The sequence below is a fragment of the Toxorhynchites rutilus genome, chromosome 1, assembly GCF_029784135.1.
Source record: "Toxorhynchites rutilus septentrionalis strain SRP chromosome 1, ASM2978413v1, whole genome shotgun sequence".
Lineage (NCBI taxonomy): Eukaryota > Metazoa > Arthropoda > Insecta > Diptera > Culicidae > Toxorhynchites > Toxorhynchites rutilus.
Window position 1 is genome coordinate 189,050,650 of NC_073744.1, and position 18,015 is coordinate 189,068,664.

At 37.7% G+C, this 18,015-nt stretch overlaps 1 protein-coding gene across 16 annotated transcripts in view; it reads right to left on the bottom strand.

Annotated features, from left to right (window-relative positions):
- LOC129762481 (protein lap4-like) overlaps positions 1–18,015 on the bottom strand; it is a 175,883-nt gene that overhangs the window by 154,795 nt on the left and 3,073 nt on the right. For 11 of the 16 annotated variants that reach the window (XM_055760784.1, XM_055760783.1, XM_055760782.1 and 8 more), the window contains exon 2: positions 9,178–10,292. In XM_055760784.1, the coding sequence (XP_055616759.1) occupies positions 9,178–9,339 (162 nt within the window). In that variant the 5' untranslated portion in view covers positions 9,340–10,292. The remainder of the gene's footprint in view (positions 1–9,177; positions 10,293–18,015) is intronic. The other 5 variants (XM_055760773.1, XM_055760771.1, XM_055760772.1 and 2 more) reach the window with 2 other exon arrangements.

Genomic DNA, 18,015 nt, shown 5'->3' on the forward strand with positions numbered 1-18,015 from the left:
TTTTTGAGTGCACGAATAATGATTATTACGTTGTTGTCAGCTGAATGCGTAGATGCTGCCTGAAAATCGGTACCTTGTTGGTTCTGAAGCAACGAAGTGTCGCAGAATGAATTCCAATGAATATTTTGAAACTTTAGGACAATACCTAAAGAGGGTTTTAAAAATTCGAAAAAATGCTAAAATTGCGGCCATTTTTGTTAAAAAATGAGTTATTTCCATGGAATGTCAAAAAATGGTTATATAACACTTTAGATAATCCATTTTAAGTTTCATCCAAGTTGGTCGAGTAGATCCTGAAATATCGATACCATCAGCTGAAAAAACATGGTTTCTAAAAAAAGGGTATAAGAAATTGTACAGCAATACTGTATCCCTTGAAGTGACCTCATACTTTTGGCTGGAACTTTCCAACGAAATCAAATATCGAAAAATCCTTTTAGCACAACATTTCTGAGGGCATAAACATTCCAAAAATACAAAAAAAACAAACGATTTTTTCGGCCTTCCAGACCGAAGTCTCCCTTAATATTCTATATTTTATCAAAAACAATTGTATCCATCAGCAAACACTGTTCGCAAAAATATTGAAATCGGATGATGTGTTACTCAAAATGGTCAATCTAGTTAGTTAAAATAGTTAACGACGTATATAAAGCAGTTTGCAGAAACGCAAATTCAGGGCAAGAGAATTGTAAATCAAATATCGGATAATTATTATTACACCCCGAGGTGCCAAGTTCTTTTTTTAAAAAAATAATAGCAACTCCCAAGAAAGCATATCCTCAATGAATGATTATAAATGGGTGCATGATCTCGTTTTTCATTATGTCATGATACATCAAGGAAAAAAAAACTGAGAACACACTGAGAAGCACAATTTAGGAGACGAGATTCAAAGCAATTCGAAAATATTGCGATTAAATCAGCAGATCAAAACGCATGAATACGATCGCTATGAATATTAATTGTTTTTGTTACGAAATAAGATCGACGGAAGATTTGAAGATATTTTCAAAATAGACGAAATAATGTAATTCATGTCGTTTCCATTCAATGATGGAATCAACATAGAAAAAACATCAATGAAATTCAAAAGTTCTAATTGAAATTTTATTTTTCTTTTATTCAAAATATATATTTTTATTAAGGCTCATATGGCGTCAGCCTAACGGGGCCGGGAGTTCAATATTTCAATTTTCAATCTTTTTCTCTACAATCTTCTTTTTTTCTTTTCAATCTTTTTCAATTCAAGCTTCAATTTTAATAGCGATATATTTTTAAAATCAAGAAGATGAAGCTTTTGATTTCAAAAGTATTTTAATTTCAAAAATATATTTACTGTACTAATTGGAATTTACTTTGCGAGGAAATGTTTATGGGAATGTGTTGCATTTTTGATAACTTTTTTCGGATATACTTATACCTGAAAACAATATTTTCTACTATGAATACAATCGCAACAGAACATCGCTCTCCTTTGACAAATTACTATTTGGCAGCCTGTTTGCAAATAAATTTCAATACATTTGAACAAAAATATTAAAAGCATGTCGAAAATATCCAATCAATTGTTTCCAGCGCTTTATCAGATACAAAAAAAAAACATTCAGGATAAAATGTGTCTAAAATAAAAATTTTCACAGTAAAAATGAAAAAATTAAATATGAAAGAGCCTATTGTTGTTATAATTAATAAGTTTTCGGAAAGAAATCATTACTCTCGCTATCTAAAACATTCTACATTCTATAATCAAAGTACTACTTATTAACGATCACTTAAAAACATATTGTATTGGTAGCCCGCCGTCTGCTTTTGAAAAAAAGGCGCCCATGATGGTGAAAAGTTTAGCCACCCCTGCTATAGCGGATATTGCATCAGATTTGCCATTTATAAGACTATGGGCATGGCTCAATTGAAGCAGAGGGGCGAATGACCTTTGGGTTAAAGTCCCTTCAAAAACAAGAACCGAACCGATCAATTGAAGCAGGTTGCGTCAAATTTCGGGCGGTAGTATTCTTCAGATGTTGAAAAAGAGGAACTTGAATCAGAGGTGGAAGTGTTCAAGACGCAGATGAAGGACCTTTTCCCTGACCTGAACTCTTCGACGCCTTTAGGCTTCTTGAACATTATTCCCAGATATTCTCTCGAAGCAACATCGAGACGGCGCCATGAATTTCACTGACGTACTGGCATCGTGCAAACGCAGTTTCAGCAAGCTTAAATTGATTTAAAATAATATGCGTTCTAAAATAAAATAAGGCTTGGCTCATTCGATCGAGAAAGAATCGCTAAAACCTTGATTTAGATGCAATTGTGGATCATTTTGTTTCAGCTAATGCACACAAGGCAAAAATTTGACTAGCGAATAAGCGAAGCTGGTAATGATATTTCTAGCGTTCTGAATACAAATCAACTGCTCAGTTTTCACAAAATATCACAATCTCAAATCTAGAGAAAAAATCGAAAAAAGTCACAGAAGGTTGTGCCCGACGCTCGACCGCATAGTTTACCTAGGATTACATTAGGCCATCTGTCGCATGTTGATTTTTTGACGTAGAACTACGTCTTTCAGGAAGGGTGCCAAATCAGAAAACAGGTCACGTTTTTATGAAATAAAGTTAACGTTAATAGCTATTTACACGGTGAACAAATTCTCATGATGTGCATACCAATCGAATCGGAAATTCTCTAAGATTTGTTTGATATGCTGCACATTAAAATTCGCTAATCTCTAAACGGTTTAAATTCATGAAAACTGGAAGAATCTCCTTTTTCCCATACATTTGTTCTGCCGATTTGTGTGCTAACTCTAACCATATTTCGAATGCTTATAACTGGAACGACAGATCGGAAATATGTTTGCATCAATTGGTGGTTAATGATTCTACGCGTCCATCAAAATCAATAAAATATTATTTTTCATGAGATGAACAATTGAATAACTGTAAAATGTCAAGCGTCATTTAAACGCCCTAACTGCCAAGTTTTTATTGACCCGATTTACGGTTTCCCCAACACAGACTTCAAAATCGATATACCTGTGGAATTCCGCTCTGCAAATATACATGCAATTTGGGGGTATTTTTGCTCCCACCGATCTATGGTTCCCTAATACGGACTTATAAATCAATGTACCTGGGGGAACCCGCTTTATCAAAATATGCAAGTCGGGGATATTTTTTAGTGTTGAGTACTTTTTTACTTGCTTGACGTTGTGCAGACCGGAATATGTTTCCCTAAAAGTACTTTTAAACTGAAAAGCCGGGGAAAATCGTCAATTCAGATACTAAAGGTGAATGAATTTTCGCGGTTCGAGAACTACGCAAACATGAGACGTGCAATATTTTCAGATGGAAAGTGGATTGCATAATGTAATTGCGTAGTTCTACGTCGAAAATATGCGGTCGTGTCCTAGATACAACCCTTTACAAATTTTTTTTCGGTTAAAACAGTGAGTGAAAATTCGGTCCGTTGCGATTGCTATCGCATCGCCTGGACTCGTTAGTTTGAATTTATTTTTGCTTCGCTGCTCTGAGAACAATTTGTGCTGCTAAGTGAAAACATTTAGTTTGCTCACATTACATCTTTACTGTACAGAAATATGAATTCACTGATTGTTTTTCGAAATGCGGAACGCACAATATTTGCAACAATTGAAAATATTTCTATTTTGACGTAGGACAACGTCTTTCATTTCTATACCGGGGTGTAAAATCAAAGTTTCGAAAACGAAAGCGTTACGCCGGAGACCGAGATTTTGAGCGTTAATAGCTCTTAAACAACTGAACGAAATGGTATGATAAACACTTCATTCGAAAGATAAAATGTCTACGCGTTCTATACTTGTTACTTTTTGATCCAAAAACTTGTTTCAATAGTCTTAAAATTGCTTTCAAAACAGGCTATTGAAATCACCAATCGGTATATAAGCGAGCACCGCTCGGAAATCCACTCAGGCAATCACATTGCATCGTCGCATTTGCTTGGCTCGCATATGGCTAGTCCGCTAGAACAGCAGGTTGCGCAGTGCGTCCAAGAACTAGATACCTCCCCTTGTGCCATACCTCGGGAAGATGATTTCAATGCAGAACAAGTTTGCTCAGCGCTGAAGGCCACTAAGAATATGAAGGCTCCCGGGTTTGATGGAATCTTCAACCTGATCCTGAAAAGGCTCACTCCCAAAGTCTACTCGCTGCTCAGCAACATCTTCAATCGATGCTTGGAATTGCACTATTATCCAAGCATCTGGAAAGAAGCGAAGATCGTGCCGATCCGCAAACCCGGGAAGGATCCAACTCTACCTTCAAGCTACAGACCTATCAGCCTCCTTTCAGCGCTGGGCAAACTTTTTGAAAAAATCATTTTATTCCGATTGCAAAAATTTGTTGAGGTCAACAACATCCTCCTGCCTGAACAGTTTGGGTTTAGACGGGGGCATTCGACTATCCACCAACTAGTGAGAGTGATGAACACCATCCAAAGGAACAGGGCTGTATCCAAGTCCACAGCCTTGGCACTGTTGGATGTCGAAAAGGCTTTCGACTGTGTCTGGCATGACGGGCTTGTATATAAGCTCTGTTCCTTTAACATTCCAATTTATCTCGTGAAAATCATCCGGTGTTACCTTCAGCAAAGGTCGTTCAGGGTATCGTTGAATGGCTGTTTGTCAAACACATTTTCCATCCAGGCAGGGGTCCCGCAGGGAAGTCTGCTGGGCCCTTTGCTGTACAGCCTTTACACCTCTGACACTCCTCCCCTGGGAGATGGCTGCGCGTCCTTTCTGTTCGCAGATAACACCGCAATTGCCGTCAAGGGGAGGATGCCTCGTGAAATTACAAACAGGCTTCAACGATGCCTTGACGCCTTTGTTGAATATGCTAACATATGGAAAATTAAAATCAATGCCTCCAAAACCCAAACAATCATGTTCCTGCACAGGCAGTCTCCCAAACTCAAACCTCCTCCATCTTGCGTTGTGGTGATGAATGGCACAAGGGTTGAGTGGTCCGCTGAAGTAACATATTTGGGGCTAGTGATAGATCAGAAACTCCTCTTCCGTCAGCACGTGGAGAAGAATTTGAATAGGTGTTCCGCTTTGGTTCGATCTCTGTACCCTCTGATCTGTCGACGATCCCGTCTCTCAAAGGTGAACAAACTGGCCGTCTACAATCAAATCATAGCTCCTGCCATCCTTTATGCAATTGTGGTGTGGGGGTCATGTGCTCAGACTCACAGGAACAAACTCCAAGTGGCGCAAAATCGTGCATTGAGGATGATTCTTGATCGTCCTTTTGACACAAGGATCTCGGATCTACACCAAGAGGGCTAATATCCAAAAACTAGATGCAATTATGTATGAAACAAAAACTAAATTTGTTGAGAAATCTAGATCCTCTGAATTTGACCTGATAAAAAATTTGTATATAGTAGATTAGTTAGTTGGTTATTAGTTAGTTAGTTAGTAGTTTATAAGTAGTCTCTTCCAAATTTAATTTCAAACAATACCATTAAAATGGTGAACAACTGTCAAATTAAAAATAAGGAACTTTTGCTCAACAGTATGATTTTAAATCCAAAAGCTGAACCAAAGATGTAAAGCCCAGACTGTGTCACTTGAACTGTGAAATATGTATTCAAATAGAAAAACATCTGAATAAAAATGCATTTAAGTTGTAAGAAATCCACTCAGTTCTAATTGAACAGCGATTGGAGCATGTTGTCGCTGTTGTGGTGAAGCTCTTCGTTTATCATGAAAGCGCGGATGAACGGTGTCACCAAGAGCCTATTTGTGCAGCTTAGGCCAGAAGGGAATCCATCAGGAGGAGAGTGATGCTACAAACGGTTCCCCGGGAAGATCTCGAAGCAGCCGCTACACACACACACATAAACGCGCGGAATTCTTTCCGTTTGGATGCCATTCAGCATCGAGAAAGATCCGGAAAATTATCTGCCAGTTCCTCTGGGAATTTAAAATTACATTCATGTGAAAGAGTTTATTTTGATGTTTTCTACCCATGTAACACTGTGACCAAATATGTTTCAATCAAGTGCTATTAACAGATGGTTATCGAGTTAGCATTAACCACTGGTGGGCTTCCAGTATCGAGGAAAATGTGGAAATATCTAATCGTTACTGAAAATAATCTGCCAGTTCCTCTGGGATTTTAAAAATACATTAATGTGAAAGAGTTTATTTGAATGTTTTCTATCCATGTAACACTGTGACCAAATATGTTTTAAGCAAGTGCTATTAACAGATGGTTATCGAATTAGCATTAACCACTGGTGGGCTTCCAGTATCGAGGAAAATGTGGAAATATCTAATCATTGCTGGAAAATAATCTGCCAGTTCCTCTGGGAATTTAAAAATACATTCATGTGAAAGAGTTTATTTGAATGTTTTCTATCCATGTAACACTGTGACCAAATATTTTTCAATCAAGTACTATTAACAGGTTGTTATCGAGTTAGTATTAACCACTGGTGGGCTTCCAGTATCGAGGAAAATGTGGAAATATCTAATCGTTGCTGGAAAATAATCTGCCAGTTCCCCTTGGAATTGAAAATTACATTCAAGCGAAAGAGTGTATTTTAATGTTTTCTATCCATAAAATATCCATATAATACATTTGGGTTTATGATTTGTCAATCAAGTACAGTTAGCAGGTTAGCTTCTGAAGATTATTCTTCAGAACAAGGTTTTTCGTATCTTATATTGGATGCATAAAACCTTGTGCCTCCAACGTAACGCTCTCGTTTTCGAAGTCCCCCAAATAATCATTTATTCATTCATTCAGAATGGATTTAGATTCAACTTCAAACAAATGATCTCTAAATCAACGATAGTCCTACGTCACCCTTGCGGTTATACCATAGATATAACCCACTTCCTGTTTTTTGCTATGAACATTGTCAGTCGTAATTGAAATGGTAGTTCAATTGGTCTAAACTTCAGAATGTATTGGAGGACCTCGAATACCTGGGTTTTATACAAATCCTAAACAGTGCAGCATACACTACACGCAAAACCGTATTAAATTCGAAAGTGTAAGCAAGTGAGAAATAACACTGAATTGAGTGTATAAAGCGGACCTTACACGGTCAAATTTATTGACAATATGATGACATTTGAGAGCATAATGACAGCTGAACATGGCCGACAACGCAGAAATCCGGATTTTCTGATTTTCGGGCATCAATATCGTGACATTTCATATGGATGCATGATGATGACGTTTTACCTCACGGACTTCCAGACAGAGTTGCCAGATTTGCAAGTGGACATTTAATGTTTGTTAGTCTTTTTTGCGATTGCAATTAAAATTTATAAACTTCTGAAATTGTAGGAATCATAAATGAAAGCTTTTGGTTTGGAAAACTGATACAGTAATTTACATTTAATGCGACATGCCGAGGATCCACTCAGTGTCGCATTGGAGGCGATTTGACCTGTAATTGGACATTGAGGATGAGAGTGGTACAGCGTCGACGTCTGGCGGCGAATTTCAATGTGGGGCCATAATTTGGGCCCGAACTCGATGTTTACAAAAAATGTCTAACTAAACGTGTCGCATACAGGTCTGTCCAATTAGAAAAATGTCGCATTAAATGTAAATTACTGTACCTAAAATAGCAAAATACAGTACTTTTCGCGATACAAATCAAAACCTCAAAGTAAACTGACAATGTGATGGTGAGAGAGTGAATGAAAATTAACAACGTCTTAGGAATTTTTTAACATTGAACTCGGTCATTCTTTGCGCTAGCAAGCGGGGCAGCCACTTTAGTCTAAGTTGTGTGTTTCTTCACACTCCGCTATAAAATTTGGAGAATGAGAAGATCTGGGAAAATCACAGATGAAAAAACATCACGTGTTAATTCTAGTTACAGTAGAATCCCGATTATCCGCGAATAGTCGGGATGATGTTTAAACATAGAAACTATGTTTTATCAATACAGAAATAGATACAGATACAGATAATCGGGGTTCTACTGTCATAGTCTTATTTATCGAATAAAAACATTTGCTTGCAGATAATATAATTTGCATATATTTTCGCAATCTAAAATAATCTGGCATCCCTGAAACTGAAAGGATTAGTCTGTATTTGTGAAGCGAGTATTATGATGTGTTTTTGAGAAGGAAAAACGAGTTTTAAAGTGTAAATTATGAATGAAAATTAACTTTTCCAAATCAAATTAGTATTCTATGTGAATGCAAATCACTTTTTTTCTGCAAGTGGTGAGAAAATCTCATACAAAAATTGTATCTGAAACTGACGTTATATAATAATAATAAATTTTAGTAGGAATATCTGAATATTCATAGAAAATAGGTTAAGTTAGAGTTAGGACTACGCGCTTCAACTAACTAAATAATACCAAGTAGATATTTTCATTCAAATTTAACCAATTGAAAATTGCTTTTTAGCCTTCTAATCTGATGGAGAATAGTTTGAATCCCAAACTCGAATGTCGCCACTAGCCATCGCGGATATTTTCGTTGTCTCGGGTTAAGGGCGATATTGACCGTGTAAGGTGGCAAAATATTGATTGAGGTTAGATCGGATGTCGAAAGCCCAGCTGTCACGATATTGAAGACACTTATTGTCAATCAGTTTGATCGTGTAAGGTGCCCATAAGAAAAGAGAAACCGAAATGTCAAAACACGAAATTGACCCAGGGATAGGAAGGGTGAGTAAGGGATATTGTTTATACATTTTGAATTTATTTTATATAAAATGAGTAAAACTGAAACACACATATAAAAAAAAACTGGATAAAACTGGATAATATTTTTAAAAAAAACTGGAAGGTTTTAAATTTAACTGTTTGACTGCATCGAGAGAAATAAACTGGACGAATCCAGTTTAAACTGAAACATTGGCAACGCTGGTCTTGGGTCTTTTGTGTGCGTCGTCATCGTCGTTTCCAAGCAAATCTCTGAACATTCATTCCATTCCACACACTCTCTGGTAATGAGTCCGGTTTTTCTGCCGCCCCCTCCGTCGTCGTCCAGTCCGATCCGACCACCGTGTGTCTGTACCCTGTTTCTGTCTCTACGGCGATATTGCTTCGGTGACATCATAATGTAATTATTTCCATCCAAAAACCACTCCGCCCCCTAACGACGGTTGCCCAAAAGAACGAAAGAAACAAAAACAAGAAATACGTTACCTTGGGTAGATCCCGTATGTGATTGGCATCGAGCAGCAGCTCCTCGAGCGAGCGGGAGTACCGCAGGATCTCCTCCGGAACATTTGGCAGCGAGCAGTGGCGCTTGTCCACGTACTCAATCTGCCGATTGCAGCCCTTGAAGATCGGGATGCATTTGAACATTGTCGCCGTCGTTATCCTATTCTCGTTTCCGTGGTTACACTTGTTTTTTTTTGGACACTATTAAACCACTATTTTCTTCTTTGCCTCTACTCTTGGTTCCGCTTCTTCAGAGCCACATCGGCGGCTCCCGGCTCAGTTTCCAGCCCTTGCACACACTGTATTTCTTGCCACAACAATTATTCTCACTCGGCGGCGGCACCCATATAAAAAAAGGAAACGAACCGGATTCTCTTCCAGCCTGGGCTGGCCTGGCGTTCTTTTTTCCTTCTTCTCTTCTTCCACTGAGACGCCGTTTTCCTGCCGCAGACGACACAACCTTAGCCAACAACAGCTTTTGCAGGCGAGGAAAACATTTGCGAAAATCGATCGAAAGAACGGGAAAAACAGAAAAATATTACACTACGCTCCGCTTTTTTCCCACCGTGCGACCGATTCCGTCACCCCGTCGTCACGTCTGTCAGTCACTCACTATGGAGAACCACACCACAGAACCAATTGTGTAGTGTGTGATGTGTTGTTACGCGCGAGACGTTTGTTGGAACAAAATAAAGCAGCGATTAGAACAAAAACGCGCACGCACACACACCCACGAAACGATACAACGTCGTCTGCCCACCGAAAGGCAGGGAGAGAGAGAGATAACTGAGAGTGTGGGATGCCAATTGTTTACACCATATTTTTTTCAGCTTCAGCGCACATAACGGGCCAAACTCGCGAACTATTTTCTACCGTTTTTTCACACTTTTCGGAGGCTTTATCACTTTTCCAATTGCGGTTATTACGAACTCGTCACACGGGGCGATTCACAACACTACAAACTACCACTGCTGCTGTTGCTGTTACTTTTGCTAACGTTTTTAGCTTCGCGTAGTACACACCCAATTTCACTGACTGACTCCGAGATGTGATGCGCTGGCTGACGGTGGCTTTTGGAATGACGGAGCGTAGCGAAACTGTTGAAGGCATACACACTCTATACACATTGGAATGATACAAGAGAGAGAGAAAAAGGGAGCGAGAGAATCAAATCAAGATGGAAAAAAAAACAAATCGCGCCGGGCATTGTTGCCATAATCTAGAGAACTTCCCGGCTTGAAATAAAGCTAAGTTTGCCGAAAAACCGCTGATTTTGACCCGTCCCTCACCGACCTTTTAAACCTTGTAGATAAGGTAGAATCTACCCATTTTTTATGCTATTGAAACATGTTTTCGGGTCAATAAGTAACAAACGTACGATAACCAGGGTTGCCAATAATAAAATCGTTTTGCCTCAAGAAGTTCGACTTTGATTTATCTAAAATGATTTTATAACCTATTCCAACGCTTGACAAATAGAATTTCTGTTGAAGTTTCGTGTAGTATTTATTTTATTTACGTTCATAAAATAGCGAAAAAAAACAATAAAAAATAAAATTCGAGTAGATCATAATAATGTTTCCCACCACTCGGACATTACTGTGAAACAGTATTTGAGGATCTTTTATTCTAGAACCCCTAGAAAATACGGTTTTATTTGAATGAAACTTGAAAATCAGGTCCAAGGGACACGGGAGATCACTGCTTCATATCTAACCTCAATCCTATGTTATTTTCTTTGTAACTCGAATTTTGACATTTGTGTAGCGTTTCTTCTGGCCATCTCGTGCTATCTTTTTCGCACTCACGAAGAATGTGGAATAGTTAATTGTTAAATGTTTTGGCGGATCTAGAATATTTAATATTTATATAAACTCAAAGACAGTGTAGCACATTGCTGCTTGGGCAGGCACAACACAGTATTGAATTCGTAAGCGTAAGCAAGAGAAAAATAACACTGAGAGTGTGTAAGAAAATGAAGATCGATTCAAGGTAAATACACCTTGAATCGATCAAACAAAAAATGTCAAAAAAAAAAACTATAGGAGGTTGTGTCCAAGATACGACCGCATTGTTGACGTAGAACTACGCTATTATATTATAAAAGTCGCTTGTTTAAACCTTCGGATATTATTCTATAATGCTGTGAAATTTTAGAAACAACTGCTTAGTAGAATAATCTCTGAAATGTTTTTTTCATTGTAGAATCAGTTCACGATTATTGACTGACAATTCATTCTTGCTTTCGCTGAGCAATACACTAGCTGATCGTATGTCGCAATTTTTTGCAATTGACATATACTCGGTTACAGTCGATTATATCAATACATCTTTGGCACCGCGAGGAAACAACAACAATAACAACACTTGCAAGTATCAAATATCATGCTACATGTTATTTAGTATTGCCTCAGTGGAATTGCACCTCCAGGCATCGTTCGTACAACGTAAACAAAACGCCAAACAAGCGTTCGCCATAGCATGCATACAGAGCCATACACTGGTGGCTTGAAACTACTAGGAATATAAACACTTCTCATCATTTTGCGCTATTCTCAAAAGAAACTCTTCTGTTTATATTACTCGCCTCGAAAAAAGTTGCATTACTTTTGCTACTGGCAAGCGAAACCTAATCACATATAAAATTCCTGAACGACATTCACTTTCTTGGTGATTAAACAAGCGAAATAAACTCTTTTTTTAATATCAACAACCTCGAAAATAGTAGCATTGCTTCATTATGTCAAGTGCAAATGCAATCCTATTTAAAGGCAAATTTGCGACTGACACGCGAACTTAAATAACTTATAACATTCCAGCACGACATTAAAGAGGTTGGTATTCCCCAAATGATTTTTTGGCGCACAAACTTAACGCCTGCTTCGCCATAACGTCAATTTAATACATTCATGCAATGTCAAAAGCACCATCGAAGCCCTTATGACGGAAAACAAACAATGTTCACTGCTTGGAAAAAGGCTGAATTATGCCACACAGCTTGTACTCTGCTGTAACACCCATCGATGCGAATTCGCTGATGAGTTTGTCAAGAGCAACCGCGTTCACCACCAGCGGGGGAGCTGGTTGCTGCCTGGGTAACGGCGTTTACATTTTCGACCGACGCGCCGAAGTCGCCTACTTCGCTGTTGTTCGATGCGAAGGCTCGGTTCAGTGCAAGCGCTTTTTACTGCACCAACATCGCGTGCATCATTAGATGACGTTTGCCTCGAAATTTTATTGCCCCCGGCCATGCGTTCGTTTTTTGCAGGGCTCGAGCCAGCCTTCCTCTTCTTCTTGCTCATCACACACTATGCGAAGCGTCCAATTTATGACGCGGAAAGAAAAACACACGATACGAATAACGCGAAAAACAAACTGAAAAAACAACACGACGATATCCGAGTTGGATTACCACTGGTGGGGTCCAATCTTAAGGTAGGTTCAGAGTTCCCGTGAACGTGAACGCGGACAAACACTTTTTTGTTAATAATTCATCAGTCCATATATAAATCGCGAGGAAAACATCTTGAAACGATAGGAAGAAACATTTTCTAGTTGAAAAACATGTTTAAACACAATTCATATTGATAAAAGTGGATTAATTCAATATTTCACAACGGTTCTGAATTTCCACCGTGGAATCGAGATGTTGGTGAACTCACCATAGTTCACCGACTTCGGTGAACGTGAACATGAAAACAGTGGTGAATATAGACGTCAAAATATTTCCCCGTTCATGTTCACGTTCAAATGTCCCAAGGCATTCTGAAAATTATTTCACCGTGAACTGTAATAGGATATGTTTAGCAATTTTCTAGTTTTGAATGAAAATTTTGATATGGATGCAATTTCATTCAATCGAATCTCTGTGCGGGTTAAAAAACTTCGTTGCTTCGGGTTGATTCGTGAACAACTGTATATTTTATCCGAATTACTTTATTGAAGATCGATGTTTATTTACTTCACGTTTATTGCCGAACTTTTAATATGAACGAGAACGTGAACAAAATTATTCTATTCACCACGATTTTTTGAGTTGTATGTTCGCAATGTAGTTCACCGTGAAATGATCGTACTATTCCACCATCTGTTGAAGTTCACGTTCACGGGAACTCTAAACCAGGCTTTAGATCGAAGCGCAGTGAAAGCAAAGTGAACTGGATTGCTCAACAGTCCGATGCCGAATGAAAGTTTGCCTTAGCGAGATCCAATGTTTATACTCTAGGCAAGTATTCCCCTTCATTCTTCTTCTTTTCCTTTGTTCACCGTGACTTTATATCCTACGATTTCCCCTTCGTTGGTCGTCGATAAGTTGCTCGTTATTGAGGGCTCTGTTCGGGAAAGCACACAAATGGACTGAACAAATGTATGGGAAAATAGAAACGCTCAAAGTTTTCATGAATTTTAACCATTTACAAACCAAGGGATTCTAATGTATAATATATTAAACAAATCTTAGGAAATTTCCGATTCGTTTAGTATGTAAATCGCCAAAATCCGTTCGCGGCAAAAATAGTTATTAACGTTAACTTTATTTCATAAAAACGTGACCCGTTTTTTGAGTTGGCACCCTTAATGAAAGACGTAGTTCTACGTCAACAAAATTGGTCAAGGAATAGGATGGATAATATTTATGCATTTTAGATAAAATAAGTAAAACTAAAGCACACATATAACAAAAAAAAACTGGATAAAACTGGACAATATTTGAAAAAACTGGAAGCTTTTAGGGTTTAACCGTTTGACTGGATCGAAGAAAAAAAACTGGAAAAATCCAGTTTAAACTGGAACATTGCCAACGCTGACGATAACCCTTGGACAATTTTTCTTTTGAAAGAGGTGATTATGATACCACTTTGTTAAGCTGGCAAAGAATGATCAGCAGGATAGAAACGGGATTGGTAGAGGGAACGCATAGTGCATTGACGAGCGAGCGAGAACATTCTCCGGTCACTTCACAATCACAACTAAGCGGACTTCCAGATCAGTTCTTAAGGTTTTTAAAGGGACCTAAACGATGGTCATTCGTCTCTCTTTAAGTGGAGCGGTCACCCGTTTATATACAGATTTGTGTGATTTCAAAAGCCTGTTTTCAAAGCAATTTTTAAACTATTTAAAAAAGGTTTCGAGGCCACAACTAACAAGCATAAAACTTGTAGACATTTTATCTTTCGAATGAAGTGCTTATCAGGGCTACCATAATAAAATCTGTGTTTTTGGTCTGAAAAAATCTTTTTATCTCTATTCGGATGACGAGTTACTGGTCCCAAAGCAGTTTTTTCCAGTGAACAGCTTTAAGCTAAATTTATTTTTTTAGTAACAATTTACATGAATTTCAAGGATTAACTTACATAATTGAGTATTTCTCATCCGATAAAAAAATCCTAATTGCCTTTGTTTTTCCAAATTCTAGACCTAAATCAAGCGAATTCAATACATTAATAAACTCTACTCAACAACTTCAACAAATTCAATTTTTCTCACTTGATATATATGAAAGTTTCTAGCTCTTCAGTTTTACTTCCATCTTCGATATTTTTTCCTCTAGAATGATCTAGCAATTTGATTCAAAATCCTCGTCTGCTACGATTTCAAATTATTTAAACTCCAAATTTCAGTTCAATGTTCTTTCACTTATTCCATAAAATTATGGCACTGTACCCACGAGGGGTTCTCTTTCAGATGTTGACGGTGCTTTAACAATCTCAGTATTTTTTCAAAAAATCTGTATTGAAATCTGTATTAAATTTATAAGTCCAATTTTGAAGTATAATTTGACTGGGCATAACGCACTCAAAATTGGAAAATTTTTGTGACGCGGTGAATTTTCACGGCAGTATAAGCGCTTTTTTTAAAATTGAATTATCTGAGCTATAACAAAAAAAAATAAACATTTATTTATTTATTGTTACGCTAACCGATAACGCAGACGTTTGCATCAGAATGTGTGACATCACGCTACACGTGAATGTCGGAAAGAGATGATTCTCATTTAAAAAGAATCAGATTTATCTGGAAAGGTAGATTTTTTAGGTACATATTATGTACGATACACATTACAGATTTTTGTACAAAAGTACAGCAAGGTGCAGCTTTTGGGCCTGATCACGAACATCACTTCACGGTGAAAACGAAGTGAATTTTATACAACCTTCTTACGGCTGCCACCGTGTGTGTAGAATCTGGAAGAGTTCATCCATCGTGACAACTTTGATGAACTCGGTGTTATTATGAATACCACGATACTGTGATGTCACGGACAAAAACAGGTATATTTGTCACTTGTATTTTAGATGGTGAAAGCTAGTCACGCGGAATGGATAAATTTAACTTCGTATTTATTTAGCTTTTTTGCTAACATTTTGAATCTTGTCTTGTCTTGTTTGGGAAAGAAAAGATAAAAAAAACATCAATTTACCCGCTTTGTGGCATTCTTAGACGAATTCCTGGCGTATCCAGAGGATTTGAGTATTGAATAATAACCATGAAGTTTTTTCTGCTCTACAGTTTTTGTAATACAAACATTCGAACGATAATTATAACGGACGATAGTTATAAAGAATAAGACCATTATTTTTCTTTTCTTTTTACGTAATAAATATTTCCAACGATATTGTTTTGAAAACATGCTGTGAATAAGAGAATGTTAAAAAAGTGATAATAGATTTAAGAGCCAAATGAACTGAAATGATAATAAATTTCAAACAAGGAAACAATGAGTCTATCATTGCAAAACATTCACAAGATACTGTTTCGAAATTTCCTTGTGTTCCGTATATCAAATTACACGTGAATAGGAAGGACAAAATAACTGAAATTCAGGATCCCATATGGGAGTAGCTCAGATTATACTGATTGTGAGGTGGATAAATTCTGATTTTCAATTATTTAAAGAAGGTATATTTATGCAATAACATTGTAGAAATAGTTCTTACAAAATGATTCTAGCCTTGACCTATACTAAATGCTTCTCACTATTCAAACGAGTTAGACAGAGCTAAGAACAATAATATGCGAGATTTTCATTTATGTATAATAGTCATGTTTTATCTCTAGCGTAAATTATAGAAAGAGAAATTAAAATTACATTCCCATATGTTCAACAAGTACATCATTCACGAGCAAACAAGTATTCGTGAATATGAAAACGTGAAAGCGTACGTGGCAATGATTTTCGTGATCAGGCCCTTTATCTGGAGCGAAAAATTAATAAAACGTGTAGTTGAGTTGATAAAACAAATGAGGCAGAGGTTTGATTTCGATAATTGGACCCTCAAGACTGCTGCCGTGTTAACCCTTTCGCTACGGCAGTGTGCGCCGACAAGTTTTCATATCGCGCTGGAGTGATTGACGTGCAGTATCATCCCGATGTCGTCTATAGGCGATGCTCGTACACACAAGTCATCGCACGGATGTCGTCTATGGGCGCACTATTTTTTAACAGATTTTTCTATTTTTTTTTTAATTCTATCTAGCCATTCTCACTTATATCTGCGAGGATTTTACGTTGTTTTAATGTTCGATGCTACTGAATGAATTGAAAAGCGACAAGAGTATTTATATTGGGAAGGCAGCAGAAGAAGCTATCAGAACAATGGATGGTGAAGGCAGATAATATTTAGGGATATTTGTAGCATTTTTTTTTGTGGAGTTGATCAAGCAAATGAGAAAAAGACTCGATTTCAGTGATACGACGCTCAAGGTTGCTGCAATGTTAACTCTCAGAACCTTTTCCAATTTAACAATCATCAACGTTGTATTTATTTATTTCTAATTAGTAACATGAGACTTCAGTCTTTTTTCAATGTTACATAATGTAAATGAATAAGAAGGTGCGCCGTAATTTCGAAACTATTCGTGAATGCAATCATTTCATTAACTCATTAATTCATTACTTCTTTTACAGAAATCGATAACTTCATCTATTAAAGTGCTCCTAGCATTCTCTCTTAAAAGCTGTTGTGGAATTTTCAAGGTTAACTCATTTGGTAGAGAATCCCAATAGGAAATGTCTCTGACGAAAAACGAACTGCCGTATGAGGGCTTATTGTGTCGAGGAATAGCATACTTTTTCGCGCGTGAACTTCTCAATGGCTTCAGACCAGTATGTAGATATCCGGGAGCTTTTGACTTCGCAAGTTTGAACAAAAAGCGGCAACATCTAAACCGATAAAACTTGCTGAACGGACACCCGATTAAGCGATGTTGGAGGTGGGTAACTCTATCGTATCTACCCAAGTTGTGATCCCCAAGCTCACGCCTTCCTCCGTAAGAGCAATGTTAGCATTATTCAACTTTAAGTAGGGTTTCAGGACACTGTTGGCATGGGAGAGGCTCACAAATGGAGCACTCGTTTTATTAGCATTTAGTTTGAATCCATTTCTGACGAATCACTCATGAATATTGTCAACCTTCGTTAATTTTTCTCAAAACAATTGTGGAAGTATCATTCAAACATCCGTAGTAGAATTGCACGTCGTCCGCGAAAATATGGATTTTACAGCACTACAAAACATCTGGAAGATCGTTAATGAATATTGGAAAAAGTATTGGTTCTAGGATTGAGCCTTGAGACACACCTGAGGACCGAGTGGTTAGCGTCTCACATTATCATGCCGGGTGTTCGGGTTCGATTCCCGTTCTGGCCGGGGGATTTTTCGTCAAAGAAATTTCCTTCGACTTGCACTGTGGTCATGCGTATTCAAGAGCTTGCCCCTCGGAATACATTCAAGGCGTGTTATTTGGCTTAAGAAATCTCGACCAAGTATTAATAAATGACGCTAGTTAATGCATACGTTGAGACGGCAAAAGTTCCACAAG